The 26,053-nt window shown below is 40.0% G+C and overlaps 1 protein-coding gene across 4 annotated transcripts in view; it reads right to left on the bottom strand.

Moving 5' to 3' along the window:
• The window catches only part of ZFPM2 (zinc finger protein, FOG family member 2), a 484,892-nt gene that overhangs the window by 153,885 nt on the left and 304,954 nt on the right, over positions 1-26,053 (bottom strand). For all 4 annotated transcript variants that reach the window (XM_074986765.1, XM_074986763.1, XM_074986762.1 and 1 more), the window contains one exon: positions 2,937-3,048. In XM_074986765.1, coding sequence (XP_074842866.1) covers positions 2,937-3,048 — 112 coding nt within the window. The remainder of the gene's footprint in view (positions 1-2,936; positions 3,049-26,053) is intronic.

A 26,053-nucleotide genomic window follows, 5' to 3' on the forward strand; every position in this document is an offset into this window, starting at 1 on the left:
CTCAGTAGGTCTGTTTGGTTAGACATAAAACCTGAAAGAAATTAGACAAGCCTTGAAGTACTCATAGAGCTCTGGAACTAGGGAGCTGAACAGAAGGATAGAGAGTCACAGTTTTGCTACCTGGAAAGCCAAAATCAGTTACAGCTGATGGTTTGCTCCCATGCCATACACTGATTCTCCTGGGGCTCATCTACACAAGCCCCCTCCTTCCAAAACATTTTGGGAGTAAAGGAACTTTGAAGTTGTGCGGGTATTTCGAAGTGCCCGCTGCTACACTGCTTGCTGGTGCTTCGAAGTTAGCAGCTTTGAAGTTTGCATGGCAGGAATTATGCTAATGAGGTGCTGCATATGCAGCACAGCATCTCACTGCTATTCACTGATTGGGCTAATTTACACCCTGCCTTCAAAGGAGGGAGCTAGTATAGACAAGCGCCTAGAGTACTGTAATGTAACCATGGTTGCACATGCAGACATCTATAAAGGTTGATCACTGTACGACACATCTGACTTTACAAAATTTGAACTCAGGTCCTTTCGCCCCAAAACACCAGTCTTTACATCTTGAACTTGATTGATTTCAATGTGTATTTTGCATATTTTGATATGCAATGTTGACAGTGCATGTTTTGTTGCACGTTGCAGTTATAAAGCTTTATCTTTTTGAATTTCAACAACTACTTAATTACATTACTATTATTTGATACCCCATTGAATTCACATAACTGTGACATTCCAAACTTATAAAAATTTAAAAAGAATGTTGAAACCCCATTAGTTTATGCAATTATGAAAATTTAAATGCTAAAAATAGAAAAAAGCTTAAAAATATGGATAAAATATTTTGAAATATCTATCTAAAAATATGAATTCTGCCAAGCCTACTTTTATCATTTTAGTATGCATGCAAAGGAGTCACACTCACTCGAAGAAGTCTGACATTCTACCCCAAAGAGAGCAGTGATATGCATCGCAGTTTATCCAAACAATACAATATGATAATCACGATATTCTATCTTTCTACAGAAACGTACCAAAAATAACTTCAACATATTCTGATGTCACATTCTTGAATGTCAAATGCAATGACCCTGCAAGCTAGCTGCTGTTAATTTCTATTATTATGTACGTATAAATTCTTAATCCATGTAACGGTTTTATTAAAGTCCAAACTCTTCTAATTAGCTACGACTCATATGACAAGTTGGGTGAGGTAATATCTTCTATTGGGCCAAGTTCTGTTGGTGAGAAAGGCAACCTTTCGAGCCACAAAGAGCTCTTCTTCAAGACCTTTCCCAGATCTAAAGAAGAGTTATGTGTGGCTCAAAAGCTTGTCTTCTTCACTTACAAAATGTTGTCCATTAAAATATATTACCTCATGTTTCTTAACTCTCTAATACCCTGGGACTCACAAGGCTACTCCTACACAGCACACAAGATTCCACATAAGTCTGCAATGCAACCTGCTAGAGCATGTAAAAAGCAAGGGATAACTCACTTAGGCTATGTCTACACTATATGATCTTTCAAAAGAAGTTGTTCTGGAATATCTCTTCCAAAAAAACTGCTTTTGAAAGAGTGTCCACACAGCTTCCACTCTTTTGAAAGAACAGGACAGGGATTGAAAAATCAGGCCCCATGAGGACTGCTTTTTCAAAAAAAGGGGTCTGTGGAGTGTCTACATACATTTTCTTTCGAAAGATGCTGTCGAAAGGGGGCACTCTTTCTGAAATGGTAAAGAAAGAGTGATTTCAAAAGGAGCACCATTCATTCAATTTACTTTGAAAAGAATACTTTTTGTGTGTAGACGCTCTGAGGGAACTTTCAAAAGAGCCCCCTTCTTTCAAAAAATCTTTCAAAAGAACTTGCTAGTATAGATGCAGACACTGTGTGTAGACACTCCGCTGAATATTTCAAAAGGGTCTCTTCTTTCAAAAAATATTTCAAAAGAACGTGCTTGTTTAGACATGGCCTTAGGGTCGAACTACCCAGCAAAATTATTTTGAAATAACAGCTGTTATTTCAAGATAACTATCATAGCATCTACGCAATGCAACCACTATTTTGAAATAATTTCAAAATAGCGGTTGGCTTATTTCAAAGTTCGTAAACCTCATTCTACAAGCAATTGTGGCTATTTTGAAATAGCTATTTGAAATAGGTGCTGTTAAGACAGGGAATAGAGTCTATTTCAAAATAAGCCATAGTACCTACATCCCATTTAGTTTTAGGAAGAAGGGGCTTTCAAAGTCCGGGGGATCCTTTCGAAAGGCCCCCGTCTACATGGGCAGTGCATGCATTCTGAAAGCAGCACTTTCAAATTGGGTGCAGCTGCCAATATGCTAATGAGGCACTGCGTATTCATGTCAGTGCTGCATTAACATCTTCCGAAATACCTCATTAATATGCCCCTTCCAAAAGGAGAAGGCAAGTGTAGACATAGCCAGTGTGCCCATGGGCTCTATTTCAAAATAGGCTCCATGCGTGTTGATGCTGTATTTCAAAATAGCTAAGTGCTGTTTTGATATGTGTTTTGTGTGTAGCTGTGTTATTTCAAAATAAGGTATTCTGGAATACCTCTTCCAGAACAGATCATTTTGAAATAAGGCTGCTGTGTAGACATACCCTTAGAGAGTATAGATACAATGTGGATCTAATATTTCCCATGAGGTCTTGACTTAGGATGAAATGATCATGGTATTTTATATCTGGCATATACCTGACCTGAGGTGCCTCTCTGCTACCAAAGCAGTTAATATATTAGACTGAGTGTGGTGATTTTATTCATTAAAGACAGCAAAATAATTTATTTAAGATGTGAAGCAGGGAATGAGAACTATACAATACAAAGGAACATACAGTACACCAATCTGCTTTCTGGTTTGATGTTGCCATTAATTTCTTGTGAAGAAAGCAGAAGAAAATCAGCTTTTGTTTACCTTTGCTGTACACGATACAGTTGTTTTTGTTGTCTTCCACTCCTTGCCAAGTCACATCCAGCAACCACTTGGGGCCAGCAGTCAGCACCATAGGGACTGCAGCCTTTGTCTTCTGTAGAAAGGATGATAACAAACAGATGCCATTTGCTTGCATTGATTAAGGACTTGAATAATAATAGTAATAATAATAATAATAATAATCATAATAATAATATTTGCAAACAGCTAAGTCTCTGAACCCATAAGCCAAGGTCTTATTCCCCAGCCTTGGGATATTTTTCAAGAAGACACAAGCAGTAAGGCTTTAGTGCTTTCACTGATCTGAATGGTGGAATTATTATCAAGGATTTTTCTGAATGATATTGGATCAGATCTCCAAGATTAGGCATCTCTCTGGTGGTTCAGAATTATAAAGGGAATGCAGATGACTTTTACAGCAAAGAGCCAAGTATTTGGAAGTGAACTTTAGGCACATTGTACTTCATTATCAAAAAGATCTCACTATTTCCTGAAACAGACAGGAAAGAATTTAAAGAATCAGTATCCATTTCAAAGACATGTCCTAGTTAACATTTATATTATGGTAGGAAATTATTCAGAATGGATAATGTAATTTCCCCCCATTTGCTTAGTGTTGATGTGCAATTTTACCATGGCTGAAATAATAATCATGCTAATGATTCACTATGCAGGATCTCCAAAAATCTGTAAAAGAAGTAGTGTGAATGAATTCAAATCTGAGGAATTAAACCATGACATCCCAAGCTCTGAAAGACACATAGAGGCAAGAAGACACACACCAACAAGTTTAAAAAATATATATACAGTTCATGTTTTAGATTTTGTTCTCATACCCAAATTATTTATGTGTAACTCTTTTCATACATCTAATAGGTAAAAACTGACTGATGTGGAACACAGTGGCTGTGTCTACACGTGCCCCAAACTTCGAAATGGCCACGCAAATGGCCATTTCGAAGTTTACTAATGAAGTGCTGAAATGCATATGAAGGGGACTTTGAAGTAGGTGGGGTCCTTTTGAAAAGGAGCCCCGTCGACGAGACGCGCGGCAGCAAGCCGCGTCAATTTCGAAGTGCCGCTGCCACCCGCATGCTAATGAAGCGCTGAATATGCATTTCAGCGCTTCATTAGTAAACTTCGAAATGGCCATTTGCGTGGCGATTTCAAAGTTTGGGGCACGTGTAGACATAGCCAGAAAGTGTTATCATGACTGCCCTTTCATTGAGTGGTAGTGAAATGCCATGTAGACTTCTATCATTCAGAGTGCTTGTCCTGTGTATCGAAGATTATGAAACTACAACACAGAGTGTAGCTGACAGTAAAAAGGTCTCAAAGTAATTTTTAACTGACTTTTTTTTCATCTAGCTATAATTCCATCCAAGAGACTACAACCTTTTTTTTGGAGAATTTCTCATATTTTCTCTGCTGTCACTGATTCTGCAGTTAGGGATAATAATAGGTTCACTTGAGATTTTCAGTGGATTTCAAATATCTAAAGATCTGGAAAACTATGTGATAATGTGGAGATTCCAGATGCACTGATGTTTATTATTACAGAAATTTGATGTATGTACAACATATGGGTGCAGACTACTTGCAAATAAAATGAGGATTTTATAAATTATTTTATTTATAAAAGGAAATATTAGCTTGTATCAATCCTTTCAGAATATACTACATTTTACTGCAGACATATTGTGACTGCTATGATGGTGAACCCCACAGAATGTGATATACCTCATCCAGTTCACCAAATACCCCAGGAACAACAGTGTGGGTGAAATTGACACTCACCAAGTTCTGGAATGACCTCAATGAAAGATGGCAGACAAAAACTCTCTATCACCTGTTAATGAATATTTTTCAGAAATCCATTTACCTATCAACAGACCTGCTGACAGGGAGGGCAAGGAGGCAGTTGCACTGGGTCCTGGTGATTCGAAAGTGTCCGGGGCTCTGGCCACTGCTGTTGCTACTATGGTGGGGGGCAGTGCTGCAGTGTGAGTGGAGCTAAGGGCAAACTAGCCCTTGGTCCCGCAACCTTCCGGCACGTTGAGCCAGGTCCCCCTTCCACCTTGCCCCAGGGTCTGCACTGGCTGTTGGCCCTGCTATATATCGCCTTTTAATTCTTAACTTCAAAGTAAACCTGTAAAACATCTTCAAAGCCTGGGAACTTAAATTCCAAAAGCTGCTGGACACTGAAAAAAACATGGGCTCAGCAGAAATACTGGTTGTAAAGCTTAATACAACATTTGTAACCTAGTAAACCTCCTTGTCCTCTGACTGAAAAGATGCTAATTGCCCATTCATTTTAACTGGTCTCCTGCTATATGTGTCAACCTTTTATGCTTAGCCGTCTATCTCACCTTGTATTAAGCTGTTACACTTTGATGGCATGTCTCTACATCTTGGTGTATAGACATGTCTAGAATCCTGAAAGGTAAGAGCATCTCAAAGTTCAGGTTCCAGCCCCCACCAAAAAGTAGGTAAGAGAGTGAAACAGACAAGCAGCCCGATAATCTGAGTCTGCGTCAGCTGACATAGTGAGGGCACTGGTGGGGGAGGAGAGTGGAAGGGTGGACAGCTGCCCACAGCTGCCTGGGGACCTGGCCATTTAAAAGGGTCCAGGGCCTTCACCACTACCTTGGCACCTCCATCCATCAGCTCTGCCACTACCTTAGCAGCAGTAGCAGCTGGAGCCCAAGGCAGTGTGCATCTGGCTGAGCGGAAGGCCTGGCTGGGAGAGCCCATCCCCACTGCTTCTGCCCAAGGCCTTGTCCCTTTCAGGGACACAGAGCTGCCCCCCACGCCCTGTCAGGCCCAGCAAATCGGTGCTCAGCCACGGGCAAAGTCCAACCCTATGTTTTTCTTTGTTGTGCAGATATGCCACGAGTAACAATTTCTGATCTGTAGAAGGGGTCTGTTGTGTAGCTCAAAAGCTTGGCTCTTTCATCCACAGAAGTTTGGCAAATAAATATTACCTCAGCCACCTTGTCTCTCTGATAATACTTCTTGACCTTCTTCAGTTGTCTTTGATCATATTACTGTACATCTTGGCAGTACTGAATGTAATATTCTTTTGCTTATGTGTTTTTGATCATTCATAATCTCTACGTAAATGTTCACCTATAGGTTTTTACTATTTCCATATGTGCTATATTACTTTTTTTGATTTTTCAGACTAGCAATTGGAATAAAAATAAATATAAATAGATATATTGCATGAAAGAAGTGGTAAGGAATGTTTGTAGAAGTGACCTAAAGAAAACTACTGACAACAAATACATTAATGCTACGTCTACACTAGCCCCTTCCTTTTGGAAGGAGCACAGTAATGAGTGAGCTGGGAAGATGCTAATGAGTCACTGCTATGAATATGCAGTGCCTCATTAGCATAATGGTGGCCATGCACGATTTGAAAGCATCGCTTTTGAATCGCGCACCGCCTGTGTAGACAGGGGCCTTTTGAAAGGACCCCCTGGACTTTGAAAGCTCCTTCTTCCAATTTGGTTTTAGGAAGAAGGGGCTTTTGAAGTCCTCAGCATACTTTGGAAAGGTCCCATCTACATGCGTGGCACACAATTCGAAAGCAGCGCTTTCAAATCGCATGTGGCTGCCATCATGCTCATGAGGCACTGCATATTCATGGCAGCGCCTCGTTAGCATCTTCCCAACTTGCTCATTACCATGCCCCTTCCAAAAGGAAAGGACTAGCGTTGATGCGGCCTAAGTGTGGTGGGATTATAAACAGAAAGACAATGTGACAATATGGCTGACTTTTAAAGTATTGTTTCTAGTCATGCAAAACTGCAAAATACAAATGGAGAAGTTGTGTCTTGTATATACCTTTTACAGAGAACGGTAATGTAATTTTTATTTTCATTACATAGATTTTGGATGTGGATTTAAAGCCATGATTTGATTTGACTAGCTGAGATTTTTTGATTATGTTATGCCCCCAATTTAAATTTCTAACAAGACATATGTATGACAACACCAGTTTATGTAATCAGAGCATGCCATGTACATAATGATCCTGCAAACAGATATTATATAATGAGACTCGCACCAAAGAAACAACAAAAGATAGAGGGAAAGACAATCAAATAATTAACCCCTTCCCTCTACTACTAGAACCAAATATGAGCCTGATTTTCTTTCATACTACAATAACTACACTGCTAGAACAATGAAAATGCTCTCCACATTCATAAGAATCAGGCTCAAAAGTGTTTAAAAACACTGCAAGCTTTTGCAGAAAAGTCAGCCTGGGACAGCTGTGAATCCACAGCCAGAAGGAAGGGGGGGGATTGTGATTTAGGTCGTGCTCCTACAAGGCACTTAAGTACAGTACCTTCCATTTCCATTGCAACCAGTGGGAGCTGACTGAGTGTGCTCAGTACCTGGTTGGATCACCTCCTTATTTAATAGTAACAGAGAGGAAGCCGTGCTAGTCTATACACTATCAAAACAAAAAGCAGTCAAGTAGCACTTTAAAGACTAGCAAAATGGTTTATTAGGTGAGCTTTCGTGGGACAGACCCACTTCTTCAGACCATAGCCAGAGCAGAACAGACTCAATATGTAAGGCACAGAGAACCAAAAACAGTCTGTTCTGGTCTGGCTATGGTCTGAAGAAGTGGGTCTGTCCCATGAAAGCTCACCTAATAAACCATTTTGCTAGTCTTTAAAGTGCTACTTGACTGCTTTTTCTCCTTGTTTAAGTTTGTGCTGTTGGTTGCACACTTTTTTATGGTCTTGGACTGCCCCAGGAGTAATCAAAAAGCACAGTAAATCTATCTAGGTGAATAAATTAAAGGTCTTTTTAAGCTATAGTCCAAAACTTGAAACAAAAAGAAGCATTCTCTCATCTACTAAATGGAGAAAAGAACACACATGTATTTTTCTCCAGGTTCCAACTTCCACTTCTGCAACTCTTCTTTTTTCTTCTTAGACATCTGACTTTTCATTTCTTTTGTCCTTTTCTAGCTTTGCTGCTGTGTTTAATTTGGCTATTACTATTTGCATTAAAAATGTGCCTATAGGTCCCAATCAATATAAGGGCCTATTTATGCTTGTCATAGCAAGAGACAATCCTTACACCCAAGAGATTTTAATTTAAGTAGCTAATACTACCCGCATTTACTGGCCTCATATAGGATACGGAGAGGGGGGAGAACAGTAGATGTGATGTATCTTGATTTTAGTAAGGCTTTTAATACAGTCCCATGTGCCATTCCATAAGTAAACTAGGGAAATGTGGTCTAGATGAAATTACTGTAAATTGAGTGCAAAACTGGTTGAAAACCCATACTGAAAGCATAGTTATTAATGTTTTGGTGTCAACCTGCTGGGGTCTGTCCTGAGTTTCTACTGTTCAATATTTTCACTAATGGAGTGAAGAGAATGCTTATGCAATCCACAGATGGCACCATTCTGGGAGGGAACGTTAGTCCTTTGGAGAATAGGATTAGGATTCAAAACAACCTTGACAAGCTGATGAACTGGTCTGAAATCAACACGATGAAACTAAATAAAGACAAGAGCAAATGTACTAGATCAGGAGAAAAAAATCAAATGCACAGTAATTAACTGGGGAATAATTAGCTAGGCAGTAGTACTGGTGAAAAAGGTATGATTTAAAAATGTGATGACGTTGGCTAACGTCATTTCAGGGTGTATTAGCAGCAGATATGCTGTATATGAGACATGGCAGGTAATTTTCTGCTCTACCGGTACCGATAAGGCCTTAGCTGAAGTACTGTGTTCAGTTCTGGGTGCCATACTTTAAGAACAATGTGGATAAACTGGTGAGAGTCCAGAGAAGAACAAAAGTGATAAAAAGTTTAAAAAGCCTGACTTCTGAGGAAAGGTTTAAAAAAAAGAACTAGGCATTTTTAGTCTTGAGAAAAGAAAAATAAGGGTGACCTGATTAACAGACTTCAAATATGTAAGAGGCTGTTATCAAAAGAATGGTGATCAATTGTTTTTCATATCCACTGAAGATAAAACAAAAAGCAATGGGTGTAGTCTGCAGCAAAAAAGATTAAGCTAGATATCAGGATGAGCTTTTTAACTATAAGGATAGTTAAACACTAGGGTTGTGTCTACACTGGAGAGTTCTGTGGACAGGAGGGGACTTCTGTTGACAGAACTCAGGGAGCATCTACATTCATAGAGCCTTTTGTTGACAAAGCCTCGACAGACCTCTGCTTTTGCCTCAAGAGAGTTATCTCTCAAAAATTTGAGGCATAACACTATGTCGACAGAAGTACAGTGTACACACCAGAGGGCAGTGCAGTCTGGTAGTTCTCTGTTGAGAGAGCAAGTTGTGTGTAGCTGTTATCTGTCGACAGAGGTTCTGTTGAGACATAGCCTAGAATAGGCTTCCAAGTGCAGTCACAGGAGATTTTGAAATCAGGCTGGGCAAACAAAGATGGTCTAGATATACTTGATCCTGCCTCAGCATGGATGAGATGATCTCTGGAGCTTCCCTCCAGCACCACGTTTCTGTGATTGTACTGGAGCAGAAAAGAGATACAGGAGGATTACATGATGTGCTCTTCATCACACAGGAAGTCTATAACAGAGCTAATAACTGAACCCAACCCTGTGTTAAGCCTTAATTACAGGGTCATTCTTCCTCTGGCTACCTAGAATCCCAATTGCGGGCTCATAACTCAGGCTACATCTACACTATAGCCTGGATCAGTGCTCTGAGATCAATCCACTGGCAGTGGATTTAGTGAATCTAGTGAGATCGTACTCTACCCTGAACAAGAAGAACAAGCTTGAAATCAGCTCAGCTGTCCAGGTATGTGCTGTGTACCACAGCTGGGCTGGAGAGAAAACAGTGTGTTTCTCTTTAAAGGTCTGTCACCTGAGAAGAATTGATGGACAAACCTCAAAGGAATTTACCATGTTACTGTCCTAGCTCTGAGCCAAACTGTACTGATATGAAAATAAGCTTCTTTTCATTTGAAAGTAAAACTTTACAAAACCTCAACTGCCTGTTAAACTTGGCATCCTGACTGAGGGAGAGGTATAACTTTCCTTTCAAATTCCTTAGAGCCATATTATAATAGTCATAAGAGGTGGTCACATGTTCATATTCTTCCTGGGCCCCTCCCTATAGTACTTTTGGGGAGGTTGACACTAAAAGGTAGCAAATGCATAATGCACCTAAGATGTCACAGTACCACAGGGTATCCAACTTTGTTGTAGTTTATTGCTCGCTAAGAACTGAACCATGTTTATTTGTTCAAGAGTTTCCCTAAAATAGTCAAAAGCAAAACACAACACTCTAAGGCCATTTCTACACATGCCACTTTAAATGGCCCAAAATATGCTAATAAGGCATGGAAGTAAATTCCCTGTGCCTCATTAGCATAAGGTCACATGATCTGGAGTCCGGAAGAAGCTTTTCCAGTCTCCAAAAGAGTGTGTAGAAGTGTGACCCCTGAGGGGTCTTCTGGAAGGAGAAAGTAGCATGTGTAGAAAAGGCCTAAGAGTACAAAAAGCTATGATTAAATCAGTCATGCCTTCCTTTATTACTTCAGACTTAGACTACTGCAAACCTATTCCTGAGGCAACATTACAAATCCATTTGAAAGCTGAAGCCACCCACTTGTAAAGTAGGATATCTCACCTCGAGCATGTTACACCAGTGCTGAATTTGCAGTAAGGCTATGGCCACACTTGGCCAAAACTTCGAAATGGCCATGCAATTTACTTATTTATTAAATAAATAAAAACAACTGCACTGGCTCAAAGTCTCAGAATAAATCCAAGTGTAGTCTGTTCCAGGTGCTTTTCTAACAGCCAGATAAATGCAGTACTATTTAATAAGACCTCACCAGTCAAATTAAACATTATTTCCTCTCCCAAAAAATTGTAGCATAAAATATTCAAAAAGCTAATAGAGACATTCTATCAACACCCAGAGGAACATGAACATGGGCTCCTCAACGTACCTTAAACCCAGATGGACCATACAACAGGCATCTTGTGCTTCAATAATGATGGAGTACCATAGAACTGAAATGTTGTTTACTATTCATTCTATATAGAAGCAAAGGTTCCATGTATATTTTGGACCTGAGAAAGCTATTTCAGCTAAAACTCTTATATCCATACGAATCACAACTGAACAAATCTGACAAGGACAAACAGGCTCAAAAGTGTGATCTTTTAAGGAACAATTAGAATCAGCTAATGAGGATAAAAGAGGTCAAGCAGACATCCACTTTCACTAACCCCTTTGAAGTAACTCGACAAACAAGGGGCAGTAAGCTTCAGTAAATGTTTATACTAGAGTCAAGAGGTTAATGGAGATAAAAATAGCCAGCACAGAAATCTGAAAATTGTTTTGCTTCCAACCTAAAGGGACTCAGTGATGGCAAGGTAATGTTTGATAGATTCCTTCTTGCATTTAGCTCACAAAGATTTCTAACTACGGATGCGTGCAGAAATTTGAAGAAACCAACATCAAAGGACAAGTTGTCATAAGCAAATCCATGAAATTCTAGTACCAGGAAAAGGGAGATTAATCATTTCTAAATGTTTAATGAGAAGCCGTGTGAAAGCAAGTAAAAGCGAGTTAATGTCCAGTAAGTCACTCTAACATGATAGTAGCAATCTGAGGATGCCCTTCCAAGTGTGTTTAGGATCATCTCAGAGAACATTGCTGCTTCCTGAAATGCCCCTATATTGATAGCATTTATCTTTTGCTTTGCACTCACTAGGGCTCTTCAGTGTGAAAAAAATATCATTAAGGCTATGTCCACATTAGAGAGTTTTGTCGACAAAACCTGGGGAGCGTTCACATTCCCATGGCATTCTGCCAACAGTAAATTGACAGAAGGCAGCACTTCTGTCGACAGCATTCTTCTGCTTCCCCATGATGGTTGACAGATACTTTAGACAGGAAGCTGGTCTGGATATTCCGGGAAGCCCTCTGTTGACAGTCAGGGTTTCTGGGACACTGGGCAGCTCGATCTGCTGTGCTTCCAGCTGGGTGTTCTGCCGAAAGACTGTGTGGGCAGTCCGGCTGCTCTCTGTCAACACAGTGGATCGCTCTTTTGATCTTCTTGGCAGACTGGCCACAATCTGTCAACAGAAGTTTTGTCGGAAGAGAGTTTCCAATGGAAACTTCTGTCGACAGATTGCTCTAGTGTAGACATAGCTGAAGAGTCTAGGACTCTTTAAAGCACTCTCACCAAATTGTGGAATATGCTCAGAATGATGGAGGATTAGGGGCCTCATTTCTATGTTCTTCTGCTCCAACCTAAACAGTTTTCTATTATAGTTTGCAAAATATCAAATCAAATTTGTAATGGCAACCATATTAAGTATCCTGGAGATTTTTGGTTCCCATAAATGTTCGTAAAGAAGATTATTTTTCTAAAGACCCTCCTTGGCCCAAGCAACACTGTGCTGGAAGAGCAGCCATAGATGATAATATAACGTACGGAGATACATGTCATAGAACTGCAAGGGACCTCAGGAGATAACAGGTCTAGTGCCCTGGCCCCCTTTGCAGGACCAAGCCTAACAGATTTTTTTTTAAATCTAATTGGCCCAGACCCCCACATGGCCCCCTCTAGGTTTGAGCTCAAAATCCTGGGTTTAGCAGGCTGCTGCTCAAACCACTGAGCTACCACTGCCTAGCCAAGTCCTGGTTCCCAGGAGTGATGGGGAGTCCAGAGCCACATGCGGCAGCACTGGTCCATTTCCTGGCTCCTGCAAGTTAGCCACAGGATTGGCTGGTGGGGGCAAGGGGAGGGCTGGGAGCAGGCTGAGTACCAGCTGCCCACCTTCACCCCCCCCCTTTTTTTTTAAACAAAAATGCACTAGTACAAGGTGAATAATGAAGCTTTTAGACTCCCTGGGTTAGATTATTATGTAATGGTCTGGTTCTTAGACTCTGCTCAATGTGTGATCCAATACGAATTCTTTAAAACTAATCAGATGAAATACAATGTGCCCAATTAAATACAATGTCACAACTCCTACTAACTTCTGGTGGATATGAATGAGGATAGAATGTCTGAATTTTCTTTGGGTTTACATAAATATATTTTGCATTTGTAATATATATTTATACCAGAGTTTTTTTTAAATTGTTTGTTATTTTTACTAAAGATACTATGGTAATTTAAAATAATCAGGATAAATTTAATAAATAATTCACTAATCAGATTTCTATACATATGATTAATTATTCATAAGTAGCTAAAGCACTACATTTTATTTCGTTTTAAAATTACATGTAACATATTTGAAAATCCTAATGCAGATTAGATAGCTCACAACTCCGTTTTGATGTTAATGGACAAGATACCATGAATCACTCTAATTTGGATGAAAGGACCACACAACATTCATAGAATCTTAGGTCTGGAAGGAACCGTAAGAGGTCATCTAATCTATTCCCCAGAACTCCTGGAAGGACCAACCACCATCTAGACTATCCCTGACAAGTGTTTGTGAAATCTGCTCTTAAAAATCTTCAGTGATGGACATTCTACTACTTTCCCTGGGCAATTTATTCGAGTGCTTAATTATCCCAATAGTTAAGAAGCATTTTTTCCTAAATACCCAACTTATACCTCCCTTGCTGCAATTTAAACCTATTGCTGCTTGACCTATCATCAGAGGTTGAAGAGAATATTTTTCTCCCTCCTCCTTGGAACAACCTTCTTGGTACTTGAACATGTTATCATGTTCCCTCTCAGTCTTCTCTTTTCCAGACTTTACAAACCCATTTCTTCCAGTCTTCCCTTATAAGTCAGGTTTTTTAGTTGTTTAATCATTTTTGTTGCTCTGTTTTGGAATTTTTTGCAATTTGTCCAGATCGTTCTCAAAATGTGGTATAGGTTGTACCTCCCTGGTCTACCACTTGATTTCGAAAGCCCCTTCTTCCCAAAACCAAACGGGAAGGAGGGCCTTTTGAAATCTGGGGGTCCTTTCAAAAGGCTCCTGTCTACACGGGCGGCATGTGTTTTGAAAGAGGCAGTTTCAAAACACATGTGGCTACCATTATGCTAATAAGGTGATGCATATTCATGAGATCACCTCATTAGCATCTGCCAAAGTGACTCATTACCGTGCCCCTTCTGAAGGGAGGGGGCTAGTGTAGCCACAACCTTAGAGAATAAAGGCTCAGCTCTGATCTTCCATATTTATGAATTCATAGTTTGGATTATGATGCCTATCTGCTGAGTCTCAAGGGATGTATACTCTAAGTATTCTGACGCTCCAAAGTATTATTTCATGTGTGGCTGTCCAATACGAGGAGATCTGACTATGTCTGTATTTTAACATTAATTTAATAGATAGCTATGGAGTAAAATCTAATTATCCCCTCACATACACACACCTAAAATTTAGCACTACTAAGAGAGATCTTTTATATTCTTTACTTAGTATGTTTGCATGTAGGTTGAAGGAAGTGAAACATCCTTTTAGGGTGATGTAAAACCAAGGAGAATCATCTTAGGAATGGCTTTACAAAATCAGCTCTGCCTATCCATAAAAATAAGTTTAAATCATCTTCTATAAGTCTGCTGCTAGCAGCTGCACTGCTACATCATGCATGATTCTGCTCATAGAAAAAAGGAACTGCAACCATCTTCCATTAGTGATTTTCAATATTGTTCTAAGTTTTACTAGCTATAGTTATTATTAAGGTGAACTGTTTTGCATTTTTGTAAAATCAAATCATATGTTACTAATAAATATAATTCTGGACTAAATTTTGTTTGCTTCAAAAAGGAAAGCAGATACACTTACATGAACAAAGCCAAAATCTAATAATGATATTTTCTCATCGTTAAAGAATTACAATTCTCTCTTATCCATATGGCTTGTTCAGACTACTGATTTCAAATCTTGGTCCCACTGAAAAAGGAAATTTGTCACTAACTTGAAGAAGAAAATATTTGACCATTACATTTAATGTATAATATATATTATAGTACCTCATATTGTTTTTTAGGCACTTTTCTATCCTTCTGTCTTCTTCCCCAGTCCTCTGTACAGATTTTGAATAATTATGACTACATTACACTTTAGTAGGGTTTTAACTAAAATAATTTAAAAATTCTGTCATCTTTATTACTGATGAAGATTATCAAATTGTTAAGATCCATATTGTTGATAATATGAGTATAGTACCTTCATTATGATTTTAGAAGTTTAGGCCAAAATCTTATTAACCAAAATTTGCAAACATATTTCTTCACTTAATTATAACTAATAAAGTCATTTTTCTTCAATTCTGTTTGAAGGATGTATGTTCCTTCTGGTCAAAACACAAAGTGAAAATGTGCTTCTTTGAGATGCCTATTGGTGTGCAGAAAAGACTGATTCTGTGCAACTTGAATGATTAGAGCTTACTGTGACATAGCTCTCTCATTCAAATTACTGGAATCTATTAAACATTTGCTATATAGCACAGAACACAACTAACCAAGTTTTCATTATAGTTTTGAGGAAATGGGTGAAGGTCCTTCCTGGGACAAGAGATAATAATGAAGAGTCCTGCATTGGGACTGGTGGTTATAAGGTTCTGGTTCCAGTAAGACTCAACAAACAGCTCAGATCAAAATCTGAATGGCAGGAAAACAGCCTGTAGCTTCGAGATTATCTGTCTTACACTATTCTGAGTTAAGACAGCACAAACATCATCATGAATGCATAATTACAATTATGCACTACAGTAAGCATAATAGATCTGAACATCTGGGAACAAAGTAGTAGCACAGGAATGCCATTTTCATGCTTTTGATTTGGAGCACAATGAACCAGGCTGTAGGGTCAGAGACCTTTTGTAAGTAAATATTGTAATAAGAAAGTAGTTTATTTGGAAAATCAACTCTGACATTCGCAATGACTGTTATCATTAACAGGAGTCTAAAAACAAGAAAATAAGTTTACTGTACAAACTTCATTATCCAGAATCCCTGGTTCCCTGAGGATGAAGTCTAATAAAATGTTCCAGTTATTTGAGCTGGGTCCGGCAGCTCTGCCCCCACACCAGCTGGACGGTGGGCAGCTGGCCCAGCTTCTGCCCACCACTGCCCAGGCTGGCCCACAGCAGCCTGCCCCAGCGAGGCAACCAGCCCCTGGCGGCTGGTCCAGTGGGCCATCAGCCAAACCAGCGACCATGGCCAGCATGCCAGTTAACTGAATGTTCTGGTTATCTGAGCACCAGATAACATGGCTTTTAACATGGCTTTTGTGCAACAAATTTTAATTTGAAAAATAACAGTAAATCAGAAGACGAAATTATTTTGAATCATTCAGACATATGATCACTGTCTATTGGAAGTAAGTGATGAGAAAAACATGCACAACTCTTAGAAATTTAGGGGGATGTTTTCCCTAGAACCAAATCATTATTTGGAATGCTCTACCTCAACATTTGGTACTAACAGACTCTACTTTAGCAGGAATCAAGAAATGAAATAGATAATTTTGTTGATCTGGAGAGGAACATTAGAATAGCTATACTGTGTCAGACCAATGGTCCAGCTAGCCCAGCATCCTCTCTTCTATGACTGCTACCAAATGCTTCAGAAGGAATGACCAGAACACGGTACTGTGTTGAATGATTCATCCCCTGATGTCCAGTCTCAGCTTCTGGCAGTCAAAGGTTTAGACACAACCTGAGCATGAAGCTGTGTCCCTGACTAACTGGACTAATAGCCACTGATGGGCCTATTCTCCCTGAATTCAACTCTTTCTTAAATCCAGTTATACATCTGGACTTCACAACATCCCTTGGCAACAAGTAAACTGTGCACTGTGTGTAGTACTTCCTTCTCTCTTGTTTTAAATAAGCCTGTTAATTTCATTGGGTGATCCCTGGTTCCTGTGTTACAAGAAAAGGTAAACACTTCCTTGCTTTACTTTGTCTGTACCATTCATGATTTCACAGAACACTTATATTCTTAGATTCTCCATCAGTTAACTTTTTTCTCAACTGAACCGTTCCAGTCCTTTTAATTTCTCCTCGTGTTGAAACTGGGCCATACTCTTGATTGGTAATAATTAATTTATAGCCCCATCATTTTGTAAGTACATTTGGAATTATATTTTCCAGTGTGCTTTACTTTACATTTATCAGTGTTGAATTTCATCTGCCATTATGTTGCCCAGTCAGTTGGTTTTGTGACATCTCTTTGCATTGTTCTGTATCAGTTTTGGACTTAACTGTCTTGTCTAATTTTGTGTCATCTGCAGACTCTGCCATCTCTCTGTTTAACCCCCTTTTCCAGATAACGTATGAATATGTTGAACAGCACTGGTCCCAATATAGATCATTGGGGAATCTTTCCATTTGCCCCTCTCCAAACTGTGAAAATGGACCATTTATTCCTACCCTTTGTTTCTTATCTTTAACCAGTTACTGATTCATGAGAAGACCTTACTCTTATGCCCTGACTGCTGACTTTGCTTAAGAGCCTTTGGTGAGAGACCTTTTATCTCCGGATTAAATGGGATTAGTGGTAAAAGACAATGTTTTTGCTTATACTGGGCTGGATGAGCTTTTTCATTTATGTGGGTACAAAATGCTATGGAAATGGTGCACAGAATTTGGAAGGCTACAATGACTATGTTTTCTTGAGCAGGGAATCACACGCCCCTGCCCCCAGTTTCAAGTACAGACATACCCCAATGTGCTCCCAAATCCATGCAGGGATGCTAAATAAAAGTGGCCTGATTTTCAAAAGTGTTGAGCACCCACAAACACTGCTAAATGTTTTCCTGTACATAAAAGTGGGCTTGGATTTTACTAGTAAAATTAAAACCCACTATGAGCAAACCAAACCAGTCGGGGAAGAGTTTGATGGTGGCTTCATGAAGACCTATGCCATTGTGGATTAACTAAAATAATTAACTGTCCTTTTCATGCTGGCTTCAGACTAGCATACTATAAAAATATTTCACTAACAAGGCCTATTTTGCTGAAGAGCACCAAGTGGCTGTCATAGAAATGAAATTATGCTCGTAGGCCAACATTTTCAAATCCTGGCTGCCTACAATAAGGCTTCCAAATTGACTTTTAGATACTAACGAAAAGGAGACTGATATCTAAACTATCTGGCTATGGTTACACTAGAGCTCCACCAACAGAAGTCACTGTTGGAAGAGATTTCCCAACAAAACTTCTGTTGCCAGAGTGTGGCCACACAAAAGCAAACTGGAAGAGCGATCCACTCTGTCAACAGAGCAGCCAGACTGCCTACCTGCTCTCTTGACAAAACAGGCACTCAGAAGCACAGCAGACAGGGCTGCCCATTGTTCTGGATGCCCTGTCTGTTGAGAGAGGCCCCTAGGGGCATTTCCACAGCTATTTTCTGTAGCAGCATTCTGACTCAAAGACAAGTGTTGCATTTTGTCGAAATACTGTCAACAAAATCCTATTTTGTGTGTGCATACTTATGAGTTTTGTTGACAAAAGCAGAGTTTTGCTGGCAAAACTTGCTAGTGTAACTGTAGCCTCTGAGTGCTTACAACTCCCATTGAAATCAATCAGGAATGCAGATGGCAACTGACAGTTCCTTCCACAACATATGGTATATAGCTTCTTGGAGTGTAGTGGCTAATAAACCATGCAGCTTAAGAATTACGAAGAACCAGGGGCATTAAGGATAGTGAAAGTCTTGTGAAAACTGCTAAGTGCAAAATCATAGATGGAGAAGTTAGTAAAACTTTACCAAAGAATATCCCTTATGTTTTCAAAAATTGGTCTCTTAAGCTGTGTCTACACGTGCACGCTACTTCGAAGTAGCGGCACTAACTTCGACATAGCGCCCGTCGCGGCTACACGCGTCGGGCGCTATTTCGAAGTTAACTTCGATGTTAGGCGGCGAGACGTCGAAGTCGCTAACCTCATGAGGGGATCGGAATAGCGCCCCACTTCGACGTTCAACGTCGAAGTAGGGACCGTGTAGACGATCCGCGTCCCGCAACATCGAAATTGCCGGGTCCTCCATGCTGGCCATCAGCTGGGGGGTTGAGAGATGCTCTCTCTCCAGCCCCTGCGGGGCTCTATGGTCACCGTGGGCAGCAGCCCTTGGCCCAGGGTTTCTGGCTGCTGCTGCGGCAGCTGGGGATCCATGCTGCATGCACAGGGTCTGCAACCAGTTGTCGGCTCTGTGGATCTTGTGTTGTTTAGTGCAACTGTGTCTGGGAGGGGCCCTTTAAGGGAGCGGCTTGCTGTTGAGTCCGCCCTGTGACCCTGTCTGCAGCTGTGCCTGGCACCCTTATTTCGATGTGTGCTACTTTGGCGTGTAGACGTACCCTCGCAGCGCCTATTTCGATGTGGTGCCGCGCAACGTTGAAGTTGAACATCGACGTTGCCAGCCCTGGAGGACGTGTAGACGTTATTCATCGAAATAGGCTATTTCGATGTTGCTACATCGAAATAAGCTATTTCGATGTTGGCTTCACATGTAGACGTAGCCAAAATGTACAATTCTAGCCACCCTGTTTCAAAGAACTACTATATATCACTTGGAACTAATTGGCAGTAGCTGCTCCAGGCACACGTGAGCCTGCCATAGAGACTGAATAGGTGTTTGGGAGTTTTTTCTCCTCTGTTCTCAAGAGAGCCATCGCTCCGGGTAAGGTTTGAGGCCATTTTTAGCACAGTATATTGACCTGACATTGCAGCTTCCTGGCTAGTGTATATATTGAGGCCTTAATAGGTTCAGGGCCCTAGGTACTCTGGACATCATTATTCAGGTTAAATTGGATTTTAAATATCTGCAGATTTTATGCAAAGTAAACATAATATATTTAAAGTAGGATAAATTAAAGCTGGTGTGACTCTCCCACAACCTATGATCTTACACGCATGACGCTAAGAGGTCATGCCAGTGGTAATGAAGTAGCATACTCTTCAAAATGGTTCTGTCTGTCCAGTAGTGAACAAAACCATGTACAGACCTTCTTCATTCCAACTGGGATAGAAACCATCTAGAAAGAGGAATGTCTAGTTTTAAATCAAATGCATGGCCTGCCTAATTTAAGGACAAATTTTCCAAAGTTCTCAGCTCCCATTTCCTTTACAACAAGATGTTGACTTCAAAGACAGAATTGATTTTAGCAGAATGGCAATATCCAGAATTATTTTCTAGGGAAATAATAGTACTTATAGTTCATGATGTGCATGACATATGGAATACTGTCCTGTGCACACTGAAAGTTCAAGTAAAACATGCTAATGTTCATACAATATACATGTAAACACAACACTCATATTAACACCTACGTTTTCTGAGTAGAATTAGTTTTCAAATAGCATACAGGTTTCTGGACAAAGAATGACATACTTTATGTTTTCTTTTTCTTCAGCAGTATTATAAAAATGCATCTTCTGTTTTTAATCAACATGCCTTATCCAGCAATCAAGGTAGGTATATAATAAGCCGAGCTACTCTGTAAATCTAAACATTCCCCACAAATGGAAAAGATACAGCCTGGGCTGATAGTTACTATGGCAACTATCTAAAATGAAAATCTGGTTAACCCTTTCAGTGCTGTAACCACTCATGTACCAGTATTAGCGGACTTCCATACACTTATCTTTCCCTTTTTCCCCCATCAAGAAATTCATAATTGCATTGTTTCACAGCAGTTATGCTCCAGTTATCTTACCTTAAGCACAGACACCGTTTTGGGTGGCAGCTTCATATGTACTCTTGAGTTTGGTTACTTGCTCATTACTGGGATTGTAGTGTGGGAAACAATCCACGGAACAGAGGACACAAAATCCCTAGCTTACTTCACAAGGCCTACAGTTTTGATTAAAACCTTGACAACGAGAAGGGGGTGCTTTCTAGTAACCAACATAGTGTATCCCTCAGTTATCAAATGATTTGACTATAAATACTATGTATTTCTCAGAGCCATTTTTTCTCTTTAGTGCATTACACAAAAGCTATTTTTCAAATATGGTCCTAATACTATTACTGCATAGGATGTAGCAGTTTACTAAAAACGTTTGAACCACAAATGTTAAAAAACATTCTTTTAAAAAGCCTCTTTGAAAAATAACAAGAAAAGGTTTAACATATGACCAATACAAAGAAATTTACGGACAAGGGCAAAGTTCCTCTTCACTGAAGAGTCCTCAGAGTGACAGCCAATTTTACTATCTAATCATTCTAATTAGCTGTTCAAGACACTTCTATCATAGCATCTAGGAACTGGACAGTTTTTAAGTGAAATTGTTTAAACGATATTTGAACAGTCAAATCATGTCCTTTTTAGTATCTTGCTTGGACAACAGCAAGTCTATGGGGGATCTCCCAAGACTGATCTAAAAAAAAAAATAAATAAAATAACAAGCTCATGCACATAATTTCTAACTGTACCTGCTAAGTCTAATTTCTTGCCTCCTGTGTATAAGTATTTTCAAGAGGCACTCATCACCATTCAGCATTAGCCCCTTACTGGTTTTTTTAAGTGCAGACATCTGGTTTGCAGAAGAGAAGAGCGAGGGGCAATTTGATAGCAGCCTTCAACGTCCTGAAGGGATCTCTAAAGAGGATGGGGAGAGGCTGTTCTCAGTAGTGACAGACTGGAGAGCAAAGAATAATCATCTGATATTACAGAGGGAGAGGAGTAGGTTGGATATTAGGAAAAACTATTGCACCAGGAGGGTGGTGATGCACTGGAATGCTTTACCTAGGCTGTGTCTACAAGTGCTCCAAACTTCGAAATGGCCATGCAAATGGCCATTTCGAAGTTTACTAATGAAGCGCTGAAATGCATATTCAGCGCTTCATTAGCATGCGGGCGGCAGCCGCGCTTCGAAATTGACGCTCCTTGCCGCCGCGCGGCGCGTCCAGACGGGGCTCCTTTTCGAAAGGATGCCGCCTACTTCGAAGTCCCCTTATTCCAATGAGCTCATGGGAATAAGGGGACTTCGAAGTAGGCGGCATCCTTTCGAAAAGGAGCCCCGTCTGGACGCGCCGCGCGGCGGCAAGGAGCGTCAATTTCGAAGCGCGGCTGCCGCCCGCATGCTAATGAAGCGCTGAATATGCATTTCAGCGCTTCATTAGTAAACTTCGAAATGGCCATTTGCATGGCCATTTCGAAGTTTGGAGCACGTGTAGACATAGCCCTAGTGAGGTGGTGGAAACTCCATCCCTAGAGGTTTTTAAGTCCCAGCTTGACAAAGTCCTGGCTAGGTTGATTTAGTTAGGATTGATCCTGCTTTAGGCAGGGGGCTGGACTAGATGACCTCCCAAGCTCCCTTCCAGCCCTAGGATTCTATGATGCAATGATTTTATGATGAGCTAACTTTAATCAGAGCTGCACCATTTTTGGTGAATTGCTTCTGGGTGAATGTAAAAGATTTCTATCTGGACATGGTTTATATCAACATGTGAAATACCCAAATTTAATAAGTTACAATTATTTTGCTTTATAGAAGCAAATTTCACTTTTCACTTTAAATCCCATGTTTGTCTTCAATGCTAGCTACATTCACCTAAGAACTTGATAACTGAGCCCTTAATATTTAAAAGACTGAAAGCACAAATGTGTAAATTGTCCTAAAATCTGATTTTATGGAGCTGTTAAATTTTCTATTTAATTCTATTAAGTTAAATTAAACATCCAACACATTAGAATAAATACATTATTATAAATCACAGGTGTCCCACACATGGTGGGCCAGAATCCAGCCTTTTTATCTGGCCTGTGGAGCCAGCAGTGGCTCGATTTTTAAAAGGCGGCTGATCAGCTCTGAGCCGCATGTAGCTCTTTAAAGAGGCAGAGAGAAGAGGCAGGGTATACAAGCACTGGAGCTGTATGCGGTTCTTTGAGCAATAAAATGCTCAGTGCTCTGGGAGCACTGTGCACCACTCTGTACGTGTCCCTCCTCAGCACTTGGAGGGAGAAGTGCTTGGCAGTGGTGGTGGTGATGGTAGTGGTGGTCGCAGCAGTGGCTCCCGTGAGGTGCTGGCATTGGATTATGGGGGTGGGCCTGGCTCTGGAGCAAGGGAGGGGGAATTGGGTTAAAGCAGGAAGACTGGGCTACCTGGCTCTGGGGGAGGGGTGATTGGGTTAAAGTGGGGAGCTGGGGGTGCCTGGCTCTGGGGGAGGGAGGATTGGGTTCAAGTGAGGAGCTGGTGATGCCTGGCTCTGGATGAGAGGAGGGGGGATTGGGTTAAAGTGGGGGGCTGGGGGTTCTGGGCTGTGGGGGAGGGAAGGGGGGATTGGGTTAAAGTAGAGGGCTGGGGCTGCCTGGCTCTGGAGGAGGGATTGGGGATTTTACATGTCTGAAAATTGTGGGTACTGGGGTTAAAATGTGAATATTAAAAAGTAGTATGTAGCACAATTTTTATTGAATTTTAACATAGTACTAAATTAAACATGATGCCTATTTAAATAATCAATGTATCTAGAATTATTTAAAGTTATTTGGAATACATTGGATTTTAATAAACAGTTTTCTTTAAGCTGTGAATGTTCCTGTTAGTTCCTGTTGCTATCAGTAAGAAAGGCTTTTTAAATGTTTATTATCAATTGAAGAATACACTGACCCTTCAGGTGTGATTTTTATGTTATGGAATTGCAATGTTTGAATACAAACTCTTGGACCCTGCTAGAATGTGACAGCACATTACCTTCATGGAAAGAAAAACTAAAGCTGTCAGACAAAAAATATTCCTAGGCCCTGATCCAAAACCCTATGAAGCCAGTGTAAAGACTCCAATTCATGGCGGTGGACTTTGGCTCAGGTTCTCATAGTGCGGTGCATGTACACAGGCTACAATACCATATATAAAAGGGAAGATCAGAAAAAGCCCTCATATTCTGTCAGAAGACATTTGAATTATATTATATCTAACTTTTTCTTATATATCTCCCACATTTCTGAGGTTGATCTGACATATGTAGTGAAATTCTCATTCACTTATCACAGTTCTTCAAAATCTGCTGTTTCATATTGTGACATGCATTACTTCCTTTAATGCAACCTTCCATGTTTAAAAATAGCAAGATCACTAGATCACTTGTAGAAGCTTCATGAACATCAAACCTATTTATCAGTCTTGGCTTATTTCCCAGGAATAGGTCCAAATTAGTCTAGAAGTCTATGAGTTAGTCAACATACATAAGAAAGCAATTCTTCGCCATCTCTAGGAATCTTCAGAGATGCTAGTTATTTTTTCTGATGTGTTATTTCAAACCAAATTTATTTTTAAAAATTAACAATACCTTCAAAGAAACAAGTATTTTGTTATGCTTGACTTTCTACTGTCTCCTCTCTGTCTATATTCAAAATTTCGTCTAGTGATCTATTGAAGGACAGACTCTGAATACTTCCCACAAAGTAGATCAGACTCCTGGGTAGCCTGAAAACTTTACACCTTTTGTTCTTACCTGTCCAGCAAAAGGATATTTCAGTGGCCTCCTTGCCCCAGTCAGTCAGAAAGCCATGTCTAGTTGGGAAGCAGGACACACTTTATCTCACTAAAAATTACTTAGGGTCTTGGGGGAAATGGTGGTCCTACATGCCAGTCTCCAGAAAAGAGTCTCTGCTCTTCTAGTGCACAACTTGACTAGTTTGTAAAGTCACAAGGAAGGCCCTCTGGCTCCAGCAGGGAACAGATGTTTTTAAGAAATACAAGTGTATGATACCTGTAAAGGTCTCAGGACCCACGTGTAGGGTTCAAAATGATGCAGCAATCGTGGACTTTATGTAGTATGTTTTAAATCAGATATTATAGCAAAGATTTTAAACTTTTAATTGTGTAAGTGAGATCCACTACCCAGTCATTACCATATAGGGAATGCCAAGCCAGGCAAAAATTGATTGAATTATTAATGACTTGTTTGGCACACATCTTCTAATCTAGATATTTCAGGAATATGTATAAACATCAAGATTTAAAACATATGCACTGTCTTTATATTCAAATAACTCTAAACATAGTTTAAGAGCAAGGCCTTATTTTCTTGAACATATTGTATAGGTTGTTTAGATTGGGCATTACTATGGTTTTTACAAATCACGGTATTTTATATAACACTCTGGCTGGGTCTACAATAGCACCCCCCTTTTGAAAGGGGGATGCTAATGAGACACTTTGGGATATGCTAATGAGGTGCTGCAATGAATATGCCATACCTCATTAGCATAATGGCAGCTGCAGCACTTCAAAAGTGCCATTATTGATCATGCGTGGATCGTCTACACGGGGTCCTTTTCAAAAGGACCCCGCACACTTCGAAATCCCCTTATTCCTATACCCAAATAGGAAGAATGGGATTTTGAAGTGTGCGGGGTCCTTTTGAAAAGGACCCTATGCAGACAATCCACATGCGATCGATAATGGATGGCACTTTTGAAGTGCTGCAGCTGCCATTACACTAACAATATTCATTGCAGCTCCTCATTAGCATATCCTGAAGTGCCTCATTAGCATCCCCTTTTCAAAAGGGGGGGTGCTAGTGTAGACCTAGCCTCTGTGTTTGGGTTCATTTGTGGTCAATACAGATCTTAATTCTTGTTTCCACTATTTTGTACCTAAATGTTCCTTACACGTGCATGCAACATCTCTGTTGCTAACTCTAAAGGAATTACTTCTCTATTACCTTTAAACAGAATCTTTTCAATTACTGATAAATCTTGAATGATTTGATTATATTGTTATATATTGTTGTTATGTTGATATTCTAATTCTAAATCATACAAATACAATTGAAAAAATACATGTAACCAAGGCAGTAAGTCTATAAAGTCCCCTTTTGAAATATTAGTTAAATGTTTATGATCGTTTTCTGCCAGCACAGATCTACCATATATAGACAGATGGATCTTTTACAGGCAAAACCCAATGTCAAAACCATTTTTTCTATTTCTGCAAATTGACAGTCTATGTTGATGTAATTACATGAATAAAGCAACTTGCTTCCATTGACCACTATATTTTCATAACAGAACTGCTTCTAGATCTTGTTTGACTGCATGTGAAGATAATTTCGCAAGTTCATTTACTATCAAACTGTTTTCATATTAAGCTGTTTCTCTAAATTGCTTATGCTGAAGTGCTTGATGTTGACAAT

Source organism: Carettochelys insculpta, chromosome 2, assembly GCF_033958435.1.
Source record: "Carettochelys insculpta isolate YL-2023 chromosome 2, ASM3395843v1, whole genome shotgun sequence".
NCBI lineage: Eukaryota > Metazoa > Chordata > Testudines > Carettochelyidae > Carettochelys > Carettochelys insculpta.